The sequence below is a fragment of the Trachypithecus francoisi genome, unplaced genomic scaffold (genome assembly GCF_009764315.1).
Source record: "Trachypithecus francoisi isolate TF-2019V2 unplaced genomic scaffold, Tfra_2.0 Lachesis_group20, whole genome shotgun sequence".
NCBI lineage: Eukaryota > Metazoa > Chordata > Mammalia > Primates > Cercopithecidae > Trachypithecus > Trachypithecus francoisi.
Window position 1 is genome coordinate 35823019 of NW_022681466.1, and position 19162 is coordinate 35842180.

The 19162-nt window shown below is 46.9% G+C and overlaps 2 protein-coding genes across 10 annotated transcripts in view; one reads left to right on the forward strand and one right to left on the reverse strand.

The window, feature by feature from the left end:
* BCAS3 (BCAS3 microtubule associated cell migration factor) overlaps positions 1-19162 on the reverse strand; it is a 736060-nt gene that overhangs the window by 21684 nt on the left and 695214 nt on the right. For all 9 annotated transcript variants that reach the window (XM_033183763.1, XM_033183759.1, XM_033183754.1 and 6 more), the window contains one exon: positions 4186-4353. In XM_033183763.1, the coding sequence (XP_033039654.1) occupies positions 4186-4353 (168 nt within the window). The remainder of the gene's footprint in view (positions 1-4185; positions 4354-19162) is intronic.
* Positions 4981-11009, forward strand: LOC117067341. The gene is made up of 3 exons (XM_033183771.1): positions 4981-5161; positions 9869-9940; positions 10819-11009. The coding sequence occupies exons 1-3, from the start codon at positions 5011-5013 to the stop codon at positions 10965-10967; spliced, it is 372 nt and encodes a 123-aa protein (XP_033039662.1). The 5' UTR covers positions 4981-5010; the 3' UTR covers positions 10968-11009.

Here is a 19162-nt window from a genome sequence, read left to right on the forward strand (position 1 = left end):
GCAAGAGACGAGTCTGGGGCGAGGGCAGTGGCTGGTCTCAAAGGGCTTTGGACACTAGGATGGGGGAACTCGAGAGAAGGAAAGAGCCCGAAGAGAGGAATTCAGTTTGTAGACATGTGGATATGTCAGTAGGTAGCTGAACAGATGGTTCTAGAGATCAGGAGAGAAAGCCAACTTGGAAATTATTTGGAAATCATCAGTTTATGGATGTAATTGGAGACATGGAAGCAGAGACTGCCAGGTACTGAGGGAGATGAGACCAGGGCCAAGACAAGGCCTTGAGAAATATGCCTAAGGACAACAGAAGAAAAGGACTGAGAAGTAGCCAGAGGCTGAGTAAGAATTCATCGTCTCTGCGTCTCTATCGCAGACACTGCGCTAGGCACTGGCTTCTGCTGCAAAAGATGAGTGCAAACTGAGAATGGGGGCGGGGGCTATGAGGAAAATACAGAGCAGGCTCCAGTGGAGAGACCATGGATCGGTAGAGGCACCAATTGGAATAATATGTGCTCTTTCTTCAGGAACCCAGGTGTAAGGAATCCAACTCTTCAACCCAGAGTTGGATTGAGCTCGAATTGGAGTTTGCCAAATGGAAAGATGGAAGGGTGATGGGGGCAAGGGGCAGAAGGATATTAGCAAGAATGCAATTCAGCCAGTTATCTTAGAGCTGGACTTGCAAATCACATAGGTGATTGAATTCAACTATTTGGTCAGCATCCATTACAGACCAAACAACTGCCATCTGTCTTATAAGTTAACCATAATTTAAAATTGACCTTCTCAAACTTCAGCATGCACAGGGATCCTGCTGAAATGCAGACCTTGGCTGAGCAGGGCTGGGCGGGGCCTGAGGCTCTGCATTTCTCACCAGCGCCTGGCTACTGATGCTGTTGTGGGTCTGAAGACCACACTTTAAAAAAAAAAATTTTTTTTAATTGACAAATAAAAATTATATATATTTATCATGTACAACTTGGTGTTTTGAAATATGTATACATTTGGAATGGCTAAATCGAGCTAATTAACATGCCTTACCTCACATACTTAACATTTTTTGTGTGGAGAACACTTCAGATCTACTCTCTGAGTGACTTTCAGGAATTCATTGTTATTAACTAGAGTCACCATGCTGGACAATACATCTCTTGAACTTATTTTTCTCATCTAACTGAAACTGTGTATCCTTTGACCAAAGGTAACCCTCAACCCCCAGACTACTCTGAATAGTGAGGTTTGAAAAGGTTTTGCTTTACTTTGGGGGGAGGTGACCTGCCCTAAGGTACAGCTTACCAGCCAGGTGCTGGAGTGCACAGACTGTTACATCTCCAGAACCTCTGTTAGCTGGCTGACACCGTGTGACAGGTTGAAATTGGCCGTAATAGGAGTTTTTACATTCCAGAAAACCACAAACCTATATAACAGTGAGGTGTGCTATAGAATAGGCTTCTGCATCAGGGATCATGAGAGCCAGTTTTCAGTTGGTCTCTGTGCTTCATTCATACTTTGATAAAGAGGCCATCGGTCCCAATTGCTGTGTCACATGTGATGCTTGCTGGAAAGGATTAAGGGAACTGACTTAGCTCTGGTGCATCAGAGGACCTATCAGAGGCAAACACTTGCTGATACCTCGTTTGTCCTGCGAGCCACCTAGAGAGGTAGGGTTGTGGGAAGAAAGAGGGGGACTGAGAGGTTGCTATGGGCAAAGAGTGGCTTGCTGGAAATTCTTACCCATGCTACACTGTATTTCCCTGGCTACCTCCGGGCAGTAGGCTGACCTGGGCACGGGTGTACCAGGGTGCCCTTTCAAAGTCCTGGGCTGCACTACCAGGCTGATGCTTTACCTCTAGTTGGAAAATGTGAAAAGTGATTCTCAATCATGGAAACTGGGTAACTTCCATAATATCTGCTTTGCTTACTGGCTTTTAAAATGGGGGTAGTTTTAGGCTGGGTGTGGTGGCTCATGCCTGTAATTTCAACACTCTGGGAGGCCGAGGCAGGAGGATCATGAGGTCAGGAGTTCAAGACCAGCCTGGCCAACATGGTGAAACCCCGTCTCTATTAAACATACAAAAATTAGCCGGGTGTGGTAGTGGGCGTCCAGCTATCAGGGAGGCTGAGGCAGGAGCATTGTTTGAACCCGGGAGGTGGAGGTTGTAGTGAGCTGAAATTGCGCCATAGTACTCCAGCCTAGGTGACAGAGCAAGACTCTGTCTCAAAACAAACAAATGGAAGAAAAAAAAAAAAAAAAAGGTAGTTTTTTTTCTTAAAAATAAAACATACATCCAATATGGTCAGAGAAAACCAACTGAATTACTTTTGGTGACAGTTGGGGAGGACAATGAAATCCCTCTGCTAAAAAAAAAAAAAAAGGGAGTCTCCTATTTTCTGACCTGTGGGTCATGCAGTTTTAATTTCCTCTACCTTTCTTTCTTTCTCTTTTTTTATTGTTTTTAATTTCATGAACCTGCTTAAGGCCACAAAGCCTCTCCTGAATCCCTCAGCTGTCTGGCAGATGCATCGCTGCCAGTGCTGCGCAGGTCACTATGCCAGGCTGGAGTTCCATAGCTGTGACTCAATGCACCTTCAAATCCTCTTGCCGGGTGATGGTGAGATACTCCAAGGGGCTCCTGAGAAGGCGGCGGGAGAGAATAGCCACCCAGGAGCTCCTCCGGCCCTTGGAAGAGGGAGGCTGCCGGGGAGTGACTCCAGTGGCACCAGGATCTGGTTTATGTGAGCCGAGGCTGGCCAGGGACCCCAGAGATGCAGGCAAAAGGCTGTGCCGTGAGCCACATTCCTCACTTAGGCCCCCTTCCAGGGGAAGCAAAGTCAAGCCCTGGCAAATGGCAGAGCTGCTTCTCACCTCTGGGCCAGCTGTGAGAACAATGGCATGATGACATGCTACCCATGTAGCCAAGCTCCTGCTCTTCCTCCCTTGCATGCATTGGTTCCATCCTGTTCACTTGCCAGTTATTACAGGAGCACCACGGGCAGGCCACATAGCTAGTGCTGTGGAGATGACAGGTCTTAGTGAAGGAACAGAGGGACTGGCATGGGGATGGGCGAGGGAAACACCTAACTATAAACCTAAACATCTAAAGATCTGGAGGAGCCGCGGGGAAGTGGGACTGTGTGATGATGTCGGACATTTCAAGCCATGCCTCAATGCTCTGACTCTAAATCTTGCTGGTCCTCATCAGTGCCTGCTCCAGGGTTATAAGTTTCTCCTTACTGGGGTTCTCTTTCCAGGGAGGCATGTGGAGCGGGAATGGAGCAGTGCACGGCAGAGTGACAGAGTCTTGAGAGGACTCAGGCAAACCCGAAAGAAAAGGCCTCCAGCCAGAGTCGGCTCCACCCAATAGAAAGTTCCCTCTGAAAGCTGGGAAGAGGCCTGCTGGGGCGGCGTCTGTCAGCACAAAAGCAGGGCTGGGGCAGTCACTAATAGCACAGATATCTAGAACAAAGAACGGTTTTGGGAAAGGAGAGGCAGGCTGTATTACAGCTGTACTGGAGATGGATGATTGGGGGCTCTCCTGAGTGCATGTTGTGTGTGTGTATGTGTGTGCACGTGTGTACATGTGTGTGCATGTGTGTACACATATACACGCACTTGCCTGGGCCAGGGCTCAGTCATCATTTAAGGATGTCTTCTGATTGCTCTGGGATGCAGGAAGTCACCCAGACCCTAGTTGCTGGACTCGCTCAGAGGCAAGAATGCAAGGCCGAAGGCAGCATGAGGAAAAGCTGGTGGGGGCTGAAACCAGCCCAGCCTGCTTCATGCTTACTCCGCTCAGGTGGTTGGCAGGCCCTACTGAGACTTGCCAATCTTTAAGTCTCCAGCGTGCCTGAAGACATGCAGCCTGAGGACTCAGTGCCTGAGTGCTGCTGGAAGACCTGGGGACACCCCCAAAGGAGGAAAGTGTCCTTCTGGGAGCCACTTGCACAGTGGTGTTGATCGTGGCAGTCCTGCATGTGGTATGCCACGTGGGAGCAGCAGTTCCACTGGGAGCTCCCCTTTACACAGGGTTTCCCAGCACCAGAACTCCTCAGAGGGAGAGCCACCGGAGTGCTCACTAAATAAACCAACAGCAAAAACAAACACATGCTCACAAACGATTCCAGAGAAGCTCTGCACCAACAGGTGCTGGTCCTGACCAAGTCAAGCTACAAGTCTGATGCCACCTTTACCTGTTCCGGATCCCACGACGTCCCGGCTGGGTGACTCGGCCATGGCGTCGGCGAGTCGCTCCCGGAGGCCCTCCTCGGTGTGCTCCATGGAGGACATGTGCCGCAGCCCGAAGCCCTCAGGCCAGCTTCCGCACACCTCCAGCAGGGTCACGCTCCGGTCAAAGGTACCTGTGGCACACACGGGACATCGGACGTTGAGTCCACACCTTCAGGGAGCAGGCCGTTCTTGTCTACCTCCCACCTGCTCCTCTCCATACCCAGGGTCCATTTTAGCCCTTCCTGCAGGAAGCAGGAGCAGGATGGAAACGCGCTGGGAAACAGACTGTGTAGTGCAGGAGAAACAGCTCATGCCGCTCAGAGAGTGCAGACCTCTGGAGTGACTTCCGTGACACTGAGGCCAGTGGTTTTAAAACTGTTTCTGAGGAGCTACAGAGTTCCCCCGGTCTACAGGGACCGCCTTAAGAACTGGGACAGGGAAGGCAATCCCCTTCCCAGGTTCAACCCAAACGGATCCCTACTTTCCTCTTTTTGATACAATGGGACTCCACCTAAAATTTCATTTAAGGCGGGGAGTAGTGCCTTACACCTGCAATCCCAACACTTTGAGAGGCCAACACGGGAAGATTGCTTGAGGCCAGGAGTTTGAGACCAGCCTGGGCAACAGAGCGAGACCCTGTCTCTACAGACAAATAAACAAATACATTTTCACTTAAAGAAGGGGTTATATAGCCTACTGGTTTTAAAGCTTTCTTAACCATTACATTCTATAACCTATAACCAACCTCCTCATTTTATAGTTGGAGCTCAGAGAAGTTATGGCCCAAGATGGAACAGCAAGTCTGTGGCAGACGAGGTCCAAGAACTCGCTCTCCTGATGTCTCAGTTGAGAACACGTTCTACTTCGCCACCTGGTCTCCCAGCTACCCAAGGGCATATGAACAATCAGGGAATTATTTTGGGGGATACCAGCAAAGAGGTGGGTGATAGCATCTTCAACAAGGATCTGTCCTTAGGCCAAAGCTGCTCCCCAATTCCAAAAAGTCTGTGGTGTTCTGCTGAACGCTAAGATTAGATTTTACATGCGAGATCACTTCAAAGTCCAATTTTGAATTATTCTACTTTATTATACAGCAAGTCTTCTGTGAAAGCTTATTTCATCCACTCTCTCTTGGAAGGAGATTATAGTCATGCTCTGTTGCTTTAAGCACATACCATTTCCCCAGTGATTAGGTAACTGAATCCACTGCATTTATTGGGCTTGGTTCCTGCCAGCACCAGGAAGATGGGGAAAAAATGCAAATGCCAACGTTTCCCAAAGTTAAAAGTACACAAAACACACACTCTTTATCAGGCCTTGCTTCTTCTCTTTGATCAGCCGTCAGAAACTATCTTCCCCAGGCAGTCAGGACTGGACAGTGTCAGCACACACTCCCTGCCAATGACAGGTGGTAATAGAGAGGGTGCGAGCCCCAGCCTCGGCAGGCGGCCCTGCCTCTGATAATGGCCACAGCATTGAGGTGATAACCGTTCGTAAACACTCCGACAGCCGGTGACTCCATATATCAGCAAAGAGGACCAGATAATCCTGAACTCTCCTGGCCAGACAAAGGCCCTTGGCCAGCCTACTGCGATTTATATGTGTGGCAAGGGTCACTACTGGCTCCTGAATTTCATCAGCCAAGTTTGGCTTTGATTTATCTCGTACCTCATTGTAGGGAAGATTCCTGGCACTGGGAGAATGGGCAGCATCTATTAAGGGCATCTCCCCAAGAAGAGGCCCACCTTGGGAGTGGGTTGCTTGGGATCGGCTTGTCAGGTAGGACTTGCGAATGGGGAGCTCCCTATGCCACCTCTCTCCATCAAGTAGGGTCAGGCTATGGATCTGGTAAGCTAGGCTCTGGAAATTGGGGGTGCGGGGGGGCTGGGTGTCAGATGATTCTCCCAAGGCCTGAATTGTGCTACAGCTGTGCACTGGTAGTGCCAATCTCAGAGCCAACACTCGACCACCCTTGGCAACAACGCCCAGGTGCCGACCTCCCCAGGGACACACAGGGCTGCTGACATCCACTAAGCTTCTGATTCTGCTGCCTACTCACTGCATGATGCGCGGCCAGTCCTTGTAGCTCCTTTCCCATCTCTAAACTAGAATGAATAACCCTTGGCCCCGTCTCATGGGAGTGAAGAGATTAAGCAAAGTCCCCACTTCCAGCACTTCCCCCACTAGACCTTATTTGACAAGATCTAGTGCTACAGTGCTACAGCATCATCATTTTTCTGAAGGGTCTGCATGCGACATGGGGACTTAATCATAACAAGAAAATGTGGGCCCTCCTCCTCCCTGTTCGCTCAGCTTTTTTTTTTTTTTTTTTTAGACAGTCTAACTCTGTCACCCAGGCTGGAGTGCAGCAGTGCGATCTTGGCTCACTGCAGGCTCTGCCTCCCGGGTCCAGACAATTCTCGTGTCTCAGCCTCCGGAGTAGCTGGGACTACAAGCACGTGCCACCACACCTGGCTAATTTTTGTGTTTTCAGTGGAGATGGGATTTCACCATGTTGGCCAGGCTGGTCTTGAACTTCTGACCTCAAACGATGCACCTGTTGTGGCCTCCCAAAGTGCTGGGATTCCAGGTGTGAGCCACTGCACCTGGCTGTTATACACTCAGCTTTCTTATGGACAGAGATGTTTCAGAGCCTGGAAAATTGGGAAGAGAATGACCATTTGTTTTCTCACTTAACAAGAGTAGAAGGTCTATCTCTAGAAAGGAGCTCAGTTAATGTTTGCATATACTGTGTTCAGAGGTCAAGGCAGGGGAGCTGGCAGCAGGACCAAGAGGAATATCAAAAGCCAAAGCAGGAAGAAAACAAACAAAAGAGATTGGGCTAGACATGGTGGCTCACGCCTGTACTCCCAGCACTTTGGGACGCCGAGGTGAGCAGATCACTGAGGCCAAGAGCTTGAGACCAGCCTGGACAACATGGTGAAATGCTATCTCGACTAAAAATACAAAAATTAGCTGGGCATGGTGGCGTGCACCTGCAATCCCAGATACTTGGGAGGCTGAGGGAGGAGAATCATTTGAACCTGGGAGGCAGAGGTTGCAGTGAACTGAGATTGAGTCACTGCACTCCAGCCTGGGTGACAGAGTGAGACTCTGTCAGTCAGTCAATCAATCAATCAATCATGTTACAGCAAGAAAGGTTAGGGTAAGAGGGTGGGCCCAGTCCATAAGAGATGGTAAAGGCCAGAGGGGTATGTAATATTTTAAGGGATAAAGTAACAGTACACAGGAGAAAAGAATTATGAGCTAGTGTCATAGTGGAGGATGGAAATAGGCCTGGACTTCAGGAAAGACTAACACATGTGAGCTGTATGATTCCAGGCATGCGTCTCTGATTCCTCATCCATAAAAACGGAAAAACAATACAACCACATAGGACTGTTGTGAGGACTGCAGTAGATAAATGTAAAAGACCTGACACATAGTGAGTGTTCTGTACGTAATAGGTGTGTTCATGTACATGTTCTTAATGACAAATATGTATGCCTTTATACCACTTGAGGCATCATCATAAATTTTGACTATCACAATGATCCTCAGAGGTCACAGAGGTACGATCCCCCATTTATGGTGGTGGAACTGGAAGCTCTGAGAAGTTAAGTGACATGTTCAAAGTCTCTGAGCAACAGATCTGGAACAAGGGTTTCTAATTCTTCACTTGGAGCTCATTCTATCAGCTCACACATTGTTTCCCTCAGCAGCACCTGCAGTGGAGAACTTTTTTGTTTTTTTTTTTTTTTGAGACAGGGTCTCACTCTTTAGCCCAGACTGAAGTGCAGTGGCACAATCACAGCTCACTGCAGCCACAACCTCCTGGTTGAAGTGATCCTACCACCTCAGCCTCCTGAGTAGCTGGGACTACAGGTGCGCACCACCGTGCCCAGCTAATTTTTTGTCAAGATGGGGTTTCGTCACATTGCCGAGGCTGGTCTCAAACTCCTGTGCTCAAATGATCCACCCACCCTGGCCTCCCAAAGCGCTGGGATTACAGGCATGAGCCACTGCGCCTGGTCAAGAACCGTTATATGTGTAAACCACTTCTATCTTTCCTACCATTTTGAGAACTCCTGTCACCTTCAACCAATGGTATTTAAAAATCCTTCCCACTGCTTGGAGTTTGGTGGTGATGACGATGAGTCACCCTGTATACGGGATGGCACATGGAAGCAAAAAAAACTGATAGTAGGTCTATTCTCTCTTAGCATGGGCACAGCTAGGAAGTTGAGGAGAGAAGATGGGAGATACCAGAAGTGTTCAGCAAAGAAGCACCTGATCATTTCTGCCATCCTGAGACGTCATACAGAGGATGCCATCAGTGGCCCTGCTTATCCCGCCAGAAGGAGTCCTATCAGAGGCTCTGTCAAACCCGCTGTCTCTTTCCCTTCCACCCCTCGCAGCCTCTTTGCTGAGGATGGCAGAGGTGCTCCTGGAATCTCAATGTCCCCGTGTGAGGGCAAGGCTGCAGGTGTGTTCCAGCAGGCACTGGGGTGAAGAGGCCAAGCCCTTGGAGGGTGAGGTCATCTCTGGGCTCTTAGGAAACTGCACATCTTGTCCACGTTGACAGCACAGCTATCATTCATCTGACCAGCCCAGGGGTACCCCATCAGATGAGCTGGCCCTTTGAGTCCCATTACAGGGGAAAGGGTCAGTTTCAAGCGAGGAGAAGAAGCTCACTTAGCGCAGGCTGTTTGCAAAGGACAAAATACACACGCTTGGCAACAGAGATCTTTTGTTGAAGCAGTGCTCTGCTATTGACAAAGCCCTCTCACATTTGTTATTTCAGTTAACTCACGCATACCTCAAATATTGGTTAGTGTCCACTATGATATGTGTCAAGCACTGTACAAGGTTCAGAGTGAGTTTAAAAAAAAAAAGAAAGAGGAGCTTATGTGACTTCACCAAACTATGGGAAGCAGCAATGATCACCATTGTATAGATTTCCATCTTACTGAGTTTCAGAGACATGAGGCACCTGGTTCTAAGTGCAACTGTCTTTGCAGGTTATCTCCTGGGGATCCTTGCCTTCAGGGCTGCCTCCTGCCCTAAATACCATTTTCTAAGAATGAGTTCAAGTCTTACCTGCTCAACTACTGAGGGTATAAAGACTACTCTTGCTCAAACTCTAAAGGCACAAAAGATTCTCTATCTTTCCAGGTGAAGTTGATGAAAGCTAAGCACTTACTCAAAAAAGGTGTGCTTGCACACACAAAATTATGCAAGCAATTTTGGGGCATCTATGGATGCCTCTGAAACCCACTTGTGGACCCCAGGTTAATTAGACCATTCCTGTGGCCTTATTTCCGTACTGCCTTACACTGTTCACATAAACTGCTTTTCTAACTAGTTTAAAAGCTCCCTAGGGCATGAATTCCTCCATAATGAAAATAGGCACAGAACTTTGTACATCATGCTTGCTCAAAACAGGTTCGTGTATTGACTGATGATGAAATTTGACAGTCACTTTAGAGTCAACACCCTTTGGGTGGGGTACCAGAGCCTGAATATCTAGGGTCAGAGTAGGCAGAAAGTGGAGTTAAAATTAAAAGAGAGGAAGGAAGAAGAAGATAAGTGAGCAGAAAACAATGTCACGATTTTACTCTACTGCCTTCTGTGCACTTATTTTAGATTTGAAGATCCTGGAAATTGGAAAAAACAATCTGTCTAGGATGGCAGAGAGAGAGAGCTGGTCTCATCCAGGTGAGCGTCCCGAATCCTGCTTCCCAGCTTGGCATCCTGTGGTATACTCTTTCCCCAGAGGAGAAATGGGTCAGGTTCTTGGATTTCACAAACCCATTAAAGGCATGCTGTGACATGACAGCTGGCAAGCTGGTAGCTCCTGGGGAGGCTGGGGGAACATGTGCTTTGCCTTTGTATACCATTGTTAAAGGGGCAAGGAAGCCTAGGGACTGCAGGTGGAGGGGGACAGGTAGGATGCTCCTCTAAGCTGATAGCGTCTAATCACACTCTAGCTATTTAAGAGGCTGTGGCACAGCCTCCGCTTTGCATTAATGAGGTTCTGCCCAGGTCTGGACTTTGCTGAGAGCCTGTTGATCAGATTTCTAACCACCAGGGAGGCCAGATACCAAAAGCAAAACCGGCATTAAGCAGTGCTTTGCAAGATGTAAGCCCTCCTGGGTGAGAGGTTGTGATGGTGACGTCTACAATAACTAAGAAATGATCCCAGGCATGATAAGGGGAACCAGTGTAGAGGGAAGCCTCCTTGGCAAGCTTACCAAACTGCTCACCAAACTGAGCTTAAGACTGCGGCTGTGGGGAGCACCCTTTTCTCCACACTACAAGTTGGTTCCTATAAAGCACAGGCTGAGGACATTAGCTCTTCTTGGTGCAATGGTCAATTTCATATGTCAACTTGACTGGGCTAAGGCATGCCCAGATAGCCAGTAAGGCTTATTTCTGGGTGTGTCTGGGAGGGTGCTTCTGGAAGAGATTAGCATTCGAGTTGGTAGACTGAGGAAAGAAGATTGCCCTCACCATTGTGGGTAGGCATCATTCAACTGAGGGCCTAAATATATTAAAAAGGTGGAGGAAAGGCAAATTTATTCTGTCAGAGTTAGGACGCTCACTCCTGCCCTTGGATGTTGGTACTCCTGGTTCTCAGGCCTCTGAACTTGGACCAGGATTTAACGCCATCAACTCTCCTGGTTATACACCATCAGCTTTCTTGGTTCTTCACCTTCAGACAACAGACAGTGGGACTGCTTGACCTCCACTTCCAATTCCCAAAATAAATCTTCTTATATCTGTGCATGTCTGTAGATATCTCTTTTATTAGTCATTTCCTTGGAGAACCCTGACTCATATAATTAGCCATCAGATGTGTCCACAGGTATATTATATATACCACAGCTATATTATATATTATACCTGTGAACACATCTGATGGCCAATTATATGAGTCAGGGTTCTCCCACAGTGAGATAGATATAGATATAGATATATATCAGATATTATATTATATTATATGTGTATCATATCGCATGGTCCTGAGCCAGGGAGGAGGAGTTCAACAGCAATTGGACTAAGAATTTCTTTGCAATCTAACATAGTTTGACAAGGAGGCCATTTTCACGATTGCAATGTATGATTATAATGCATACTTTAAATGTTAGAACATAGATTATAAATCAAGACATTTAGGTCATAACTGGAACGCTCTCATTAATTTTTCTGGTTACTCTGGGCAAGTCACTAATCCCTCTGGGTCTAATATGTATATATATGTGTGTGTGTTTATATATGTGTATATAAATTATATATGTGTGTGTATACATGTGCATATATGTGTATATATACATAAATATATACAATACACACATACATGTATGTAATTATGTCATATGCATTACGTCATGACTAACAGATTAGTTCACTGTGGGAAGGCAGCTAGGGTGAGAGGATATGAGGACTCCATCTGTCCCTTTCAATCCTTTAGATTGGTTCCCAAGATAATAGCCCTCCCATATCCATAGGTAGAGCAAAGGGGCCTGAACTCCAGCAATCTTTTATGACTCCGATTATCCAATGTTCACCAAACTTGTGACAACCAGTGAGCCATATTTGTCCCATATGCATCCCCTTGGCTGTGGGGTTTGGGTTTTGGGCATTAGGTTATTCTTAAAGGATACCACTCATGTTTAGAAGTGAACTGAGCGGAGAAAGGAAAGGCACCAATACAGCAAAGAAATGCCTTTGCCAATGTTGAAAAGCCAGGAGACGCTGACGGGCCAGGTGTGGTGACAGTACGCACATCTGTTCTCACAGGCCCTCAGGGACCCCAGGGAGAAGGAGCTATTCCTTAGTTAGAAGTCTATGAGCAGACTGCCGGGTGTGGCCAACATGGTCCTGAGCCAGGGAAGAGGGGCTCAACAGCAATGGAACTAAGAATTTCTTTGCAATCTAACATAGTTATTTTGGCAAGGAGGCCATTTTCACAATTGCAATGTATGCAATTGCATAATGCACACTTTAAAGCTTAGAACATAGATTATGTCTAGGTCATAACTGGAACTCTCCCATTAACTTTTCTGGTTACTCTGGGCAAGTCATTACTCCCTCTGAGTCTTTTTTTTTAAATTATTATTCTTTTTCTCTCTCAGCAGAATTATCCCTCTAGGTCTTAATTTCCCCATTTATGACACAGAAAATAAATAAATGATGCCCATCTAAGGGGTTCACATTGGCACTAATAGTTTCAATGTCATTAATAATAATATACTTCCAGAAAATGGTGTCTGATATTTGAGGTATCCTAGGGTAAAAGCTACCAATTTCATTTTCTACAAACCAGATAACAATCAGCAATTATACCATAAGAGTCTTGTTTTTACCCAATTAAAGGCATATGTTAAGCAGAAGACCTGGGTTCAAATGCCAGCGCTTGCTACTTTCTCACTGCATGACCTTGGGAGAGTCATTTCCCCTCTTTGAACCTTGCTTTCCTCATCCACTGCAATGGGTAGAACGGTGCTCCACCCCACCCGACCTCCCAAAAGATATGTCCAGCAGGAGCCTCAGAATGTGGCCTTATTTGGAAATGGGTCCTTGCAGATGTAACTAAGGATCTCAAGTTGAGATCATCCTGGATTTAGGGTGGGTCCTAAATCCGATGACTGGTGTCCTTAAAAGAGAAAAGAGGGGATCAGAGACACAGAAGGAAGAAGCCCATGTGAAGACAAAGACAGGTGTGAGTTATCCTGCCTAAGCCAAGGAATGCTAGGAGCCGTGAGAAGCCAGAAGAGGCAAGGAAGGACAGCATGGCGCTGCTCACGCCCTGATTTCAGAATGCTGGCCTCCAGAAATACAAGAAAATGCATCTGTTGTTTTAAGTCACCAAGTTTATGGTAATTCCTTAAAGCAGCCTAGGAAAATAATAAACCTATAAAACAGGGAAACAAACATTTGGCTTCCAGGGCTGCTGTGAGCATCACATCAGACAGTATTAGGAAAGACTGTATTAAACAAAAGTTGGTCAGGCATGGTGGCTCACGCCTGTAATTCCAGCACTTTGGGAGGCCGAGGCAGGTGGATAACCTGAGGTCAGTAGTTTGAGACCAGTCTGACCAATACGGTGAAATCCCATCTCTACTAAAAAATATAAAAATTAGCCGGGTGTTGCCGGGCGCGGTGGCTCAAGCCTGTAATCCCAGCACTTTGGGAGGCCGAGATGGCAGATCACAAGGTCAGGAGATCGAGACCATCCTGGCTAACACGGTGAAACCCCGTCTCTACTAAAAAATACAAAAAAAGCTAGCCGGGCGAGGTGGCGGGCGCCTGTAGTCCCAGCTACTCGGGAGGCTGAGGCAGGAGAATGGCATAAACTCGGGAGGCGGAGCTTGCGGTGAGTTGAGATCCAGCCACTGCACTCCAGCCTGGGTGACAGAGCGAGACTCCGTCTCAAAAAAAAAAAAAAAAAAATTAGCTGGGTGTGGTGGTGTGCATCTGTAGTCCCAGCTACTTGGGAAGCTGAGAAAGGAGATTTATTGAACCCAGGGGGCAGAGGTTGCAGTGAGCCGAGGCTGTGCCATTGCACTCCAGGCTGGGTGATGAAGTTGAGACTCTGCCTCAAAAAAAAAAGAAAAGAAAAGAAAAGAAAAGTTATGGAAGGCCACTGCTTTGAATTGAGCTTCTGCACTAGGCCCCACAGACCAGACCAAAATGAAATGGAATCACTCATATGCTAAATGTCACATGATCAAACGGAAACTTTAAGGAAGCAGACAGATCCCAAAACAGACCAGCTATTCCTGAAAATAGGAGATTTCAGTCTAACTGAGTCAGGGTAGACTTTAATCCTTTACAAAAAAATAACCTGGCCAGGCGCAGTGGCTCATGTCTGTAATCCCAGCACTTTGGGAGGCCGAGGTGGGTGGATCACCTGAAGTCAGGAGTTTGAGACCAGCCTGGCCAACATGGTGAAACCCCATCTCTACTAAAAATACAAAAATAGCCGGGCGTGGTGGTGCATGCCTGTAATTCCAGCTACTCAGGAGGCTGAGGCAGGAGAATCGCTTGAACTTGGTGGGCAGAGGTTGCAATGAGATCTGCGGCACTGCACTCCAGCTTGGGCAATACAGAGAGAGTCCGTCTCAAAAAAAAAAAAAAAGAAAGAAAACCTTGAAATAACCTGATGTTAACCAACGAGCTTTTTCTTGTTTGTTTCCTTGGTCTCACCTTATAAAACCCACTGTTGTCCCATTGCCCAATGGGAGTTCTCATTCTATTTTGTAGAATGGAGGCTGCCCAGATTCATGAATCACTAATAAAAGCCAATCAGATCTATAATGAAGTTTGTTATAATTTTGTCTTTTGACAAGTGCTTTGTAAGCTATACAGGCCCATTCAAAATTAGAGGATTACCCCAGGGCTCTGTAAGCAGCTCTTCTTAGGGGCAGTGGGATTCTTTGAAAGGCTAAGAGAGTGACTGAGGGAACACTGGGCCAGAGGCAAGCAGCCAGAGGAGCAATACTGGAGCCTGGGCAACGCCACCGGTAAGGCTGACTGGTTATGCGTCAATTACACAGCAAAGGCCTTTGGTGGGGAGTGAAAGCATATGGTGAATATGTGCACCCCACTTTCTCTGAGGATGCCTGCAGGGGGCACAGAAGAGTAGGGGAAGCAACCTCTTAGCTCTGATCTCCCCACATCTGAGGGTGGGGATAGAACTTTTTAGCTCCCTAAATTCTTCAATAAACAAGCAGAATTACACTCAACATGGGTAAGAATGGAATGAGATTGACTGTTTTGGGCAGGAATATCACTAGTATAAGCTATCTGAAGGACAATTTGGCAATATGTATTAAGAATCAAGGCCAGACGCGGTGGCTCACACCTGTAATCCCAGCACTTTGGGAAGCTGAGGCAGGCAGATCACCTGAGGCTGGAAGTTCAAAATCAGCCTGGCCAACAGAGCAGAACTCTACTAAAAATACAAAAATTAGCCGGGCGTGGTGGTGTATGCCTGTAATCCCAGCTACTCAGGAGGATGAGGCAGGAGAATCACTTGAACCCGGGAGGTGGAAGCTGCAGTCTGCCGAGATGGCGGCACTGCACTCCAGCCTGGGTGATGGAGGGAGACACTGTATCAAAAAAAAAAAAAAAAAAGTTAAAAACGTGCCCAACTACTACTGACCTAGGCAGGGATGCCACTTCCAGAAATCTAGCCTAAATGAATAACCTAGGAAGCAACAACTGGCATGCATAAATACGCTCATTGCCATTTTAACACAGCCCTATAATACGGTACTTGTTAAGAAAATTATACTTCATTCTTGCAGTAGAATATTAGGTAGTCATAAACATGATGTTTATAATGAGAAATTCTTTAAGATACCATGTTAAATTAAAAAAGACAAAAGGATACAGTTATTATTGAACCATGTAAAAGAAACATGGAAAAACATTCTAAATGATTGACCACAAAATGCTAAGCATGCTGTTTCTGGGTAGTCAGGCTATAGAGAATTCTTCTGTTACTGTAGACTTTTCCATATGTTTCCTACTTTTTTTTTTTTTTTGAGATGGAGTCTCACTCTGTCGCCCAGGCTGGAGTGCAGTGGCATTCTCTCAGCTCACTGTAACCTCTGCCCCCCGGGCTCAAGTGATTCTTGTGCCTTAGCCTCCCCAGGAGCTGGGATTACAGGCACGTGCCACCACGCCCAGCTAATTTTTGTATTTTTAGTAGAGATGAGGTTTCAACATGTTGGTCAGGCTGATCTGGAACTCTTTTTTTTGAGACGGAGTTTCACTCTGTTGCCCAGGCTGGAGTGCAGTGGTGAGATCTCAGCTCACTGCAAGCTCTGCCTCCCAGGTTGGCACCATTCTCCTGCCTCAGCCTCCCAAGTAGCTGGGACTACACGCGCCTGCCACCATGCCTGGCTAATTTTTTGCATTTTTAATAGAGATGGGGTTTCACCGTGTTGGCCAGGATGGTCTCCATCTCCTGACCTCGTGATCCACCCGCCTCGGCCTCCCAAAGTGCTGGGATTACAGGCGTGAGCCACTGCGCCTGGCCTGGTCTGGAACTCTTGACCTCAAGTGATCCACCTGTCTCGGCCTCCCAAAGTTCTGGGATTACAGGCTTGAGCCACTGTGCCCAGCTGTTTCTAATTTTTTTTTTGTATTTTATTTATATTTTTTATTTTATCATTATTTATTATTTAAAAAAATTTTTTTTAGAGATGGGGTCTCACTCTGTCACTCAGGCTGGAGTGCAGTGGTGCAGTCATAGCTCACTGCAGCCTTGAACTCTTGGGCTCAAGCAATCCTCCCACCTCTCTCAAGTAGCTGGAACCACAGGCACCTGTTAATTTTTTTTTTTTTTTTTGGTAGATATGGAGTCTTGTTTGTTGCCCAGGCTGGGTCTCAAACTGTTGGCTTCAAGTGATGATCCCGCCTTGGCCTCCCGAAGTGCTGGGATTACAGGCATGAGCCACTGCACTTGGCCTACAGTTTTTGTAATCAGTTTTTTAAGAAAAAAAAAAAGAAAAGAAAAAGTTGAGAAAGAAAAAAATGCCTCCTGGGAGAAGCACTCATGCTGGGACCAGGTGGTGGGCCCACAAGAAGTGTGGAAACGGTGCAGCACACCAACATGGCACAAGTATACATATGTAACAAACCTGCACGTTATGCACATGTACCCTAGAACTTAAAGTATAATAATAGAAAAAAAAGAAGTGTGGAAGGTGCCTGACCCCTGACCTTGCTGCGAGCCTCCTCTGTCAAGTCCTGTGCTCGGTCCTTATTCAGCCGGGGGCAGGTGAGCCTGCAGCTCCATGGCCCATGTCTGACTCTTCTCCCAGTGGCCATGGCTGGCTGCACGCAATGTTGACTCATCCCTGTGTGTACACATGGCATATTTATTTTTAATTCATATTAGGAATGTGCACCAACTTGCGTGCGAAAAATGGCAGAAACGATTTTGCCTCTGTACAAATTTCATAATCAGATCAGAAAGCGCTAGAAGAACAACTCTGGAAGGAGTTGATTTTAAAATCAAGTCCCTTTACCTGTCCTCTTTGTCTCCCCTCCCTACAACTAACCTCTGCATAAACAGGCCCCGCTTCCTAGGAGATACCTTTCCCTGACTGTCAAGAAATGGCTGAGACCCTCACACATCATGAGGTCATTGAGCAGGGCTGTGAGCCCAAGAGATCAGTCATCAGTGTAGGTCCCAGTAAGGGGAATCTTGACTGGCTCCACATTCAGAACAAACATGGAGGTGCTTCAGAGAACAAGAGAGCTTTCCACGTCAGGGTGAAACTGGCATTCCCAGACTGGACGCCAGAGACCCTTTACTCTTCTGTTTTAAACTCGGCATGCTCATGATTTCTCCCCTTCCAAGCGGGAAGAGAAGAATCATTTTGTAGCTGGGCTGCAATGACAATGTTTCCTGTCTGGTTGTAGTGGCTCACGCCTGTAATCCCAGCACTCTGGGAGGCTGAGGCGGTTGGATTACCTGAGGTCAGGAGTTTGAGACCAGCCTGGCCAACATGGTGAAACCCCATCTCTACAAAAATACAAAAATCAACTGTGCATGATGGCAGGTGCCTGTAATCCCAGCTACTTGGGAGGCTGAGGTAGGAGAATCACTTGAACCCGGGAGGCGGAGGTTGCAGTGGGCCGAGATTGCGCCATTGTACTCCAGCCTGGGCCACAGAGTGAGACTCAGTCTCAAAAAAAAAAAAAAAGAAAAGAAAGAAAATGTTTCCTGTAGGCTGCCCTGGCCTGCTTCTTCGGGTGGATAGAACACATACACACAGCGCTGTGACAGGATTCCTATGGCAGGGCTCAGAATACACTGCAAGACAAACTATCCTCGGAAACCTAACAATTCCTTCAATGGAAAAACAAGGAACTGAATCTCTCAGGACAGCAAGCATTCAAACTGAGTTTTCTAGGACAGACCTCATTCCAAATAATTAAGTCTGTGGTCAGGTATCAGGAAAGGTAAGATAACTAACATTTGTTGGGTGTCCATTTTGTATCAGGCATAGCTAGTTACTTTATACACACTACTGCCTTTAAATCATCCCAATAACTTTATGAGGCAGATGTTATTGTTCCCATTTTTACAGTTCAAGAAACTATGCCAGAGAGAAGTAAAACTGTTGCTCAAGGTGACAAGGTCAAGGGTACAGTCAGGATTCGGATCCTAGGTTCATTTGGCTCCAAAGCCTGTCATTTCTCCACTAAAACTACCATGCTGAATTTTTATTTTGAAAATATGGTTGCAGTGCCAGTGAGGGGGTTTTCAGCTCAGTCTCTCTATTCCAGAATTTTTAAGTGGTTCTTGCAGTTGGGTGGTAGGGGGTAGAGGGAGCAACCCAGCTAAATCCTGTGATTTCTGTGCTCCACAAATAAGTCAAACACGAGGCTCTCAACTGAGAACTTTGAAGTCTGAAACCTGGGGCCAAGAAGTCTTCTGTTTTTATTAATCAAAGATGATGTTTCAAAACCCAGATTTATCATGACTGGATTTCAGATGTAAAACCCAATATACACACAGACATGAGTGGATTGTCCTCTTGGATTATTTCTGATCTTTTACTCTCCTCTGAGGATCTGTGTTTCCTCAGAGTGTGAACTGTCTGCCTCCCCAGCTGGCGGAGGTGTCTGGAGGCCCAGCTTGCAGGCCTGGGCCCCTGCCGGCCTTGGGAATTTCAAAGAGCAGGGAGGGATGGGTGGGCACACTGGCTCGGATCTGGAGCCAGGGGCTATTTGTTCCTCTAAGGCCCTGGAACAGTAGCTGTGGGGAAAGGAAAGGAGGAGTCCACCTGCCCTGAAGGGGAGGGTCCTGGATGTGCCTGCTGGTACGGGAGTTGACTAGTTTGATGCCTGACCCATTTTTAGTTTTGTTATTTTGGTAGTCTCCTAACCCATGTGGGCTTTAAAATAGTGTTC

Excerpts from the sequence above, each read along its gene's own strand:
- LOC117067341 (XM_033183771.1), top strand. The coding sequence starts at position 5,011 with ATGGAACAGCAAGTCTGTGGCAGACGAGGTCCAAGAACTCGCTCTCCT. Across the intron at positions 5,162-9,868 it reads TGGGGGATACCAGCAAAGAG|ATTTGAAGATCCTGGAAATT; the intron begins GTGGGTGATAGC and ends CACTTATTTTAG. Across the intron at positions 9,941-10,818 it reads AGAGAGCTGGTCTCATCCAG|GACGCTCACTCCTGCCCTTG; the intron begins GTGAGCGTCCCG and ends TGTCAGAGTTAG.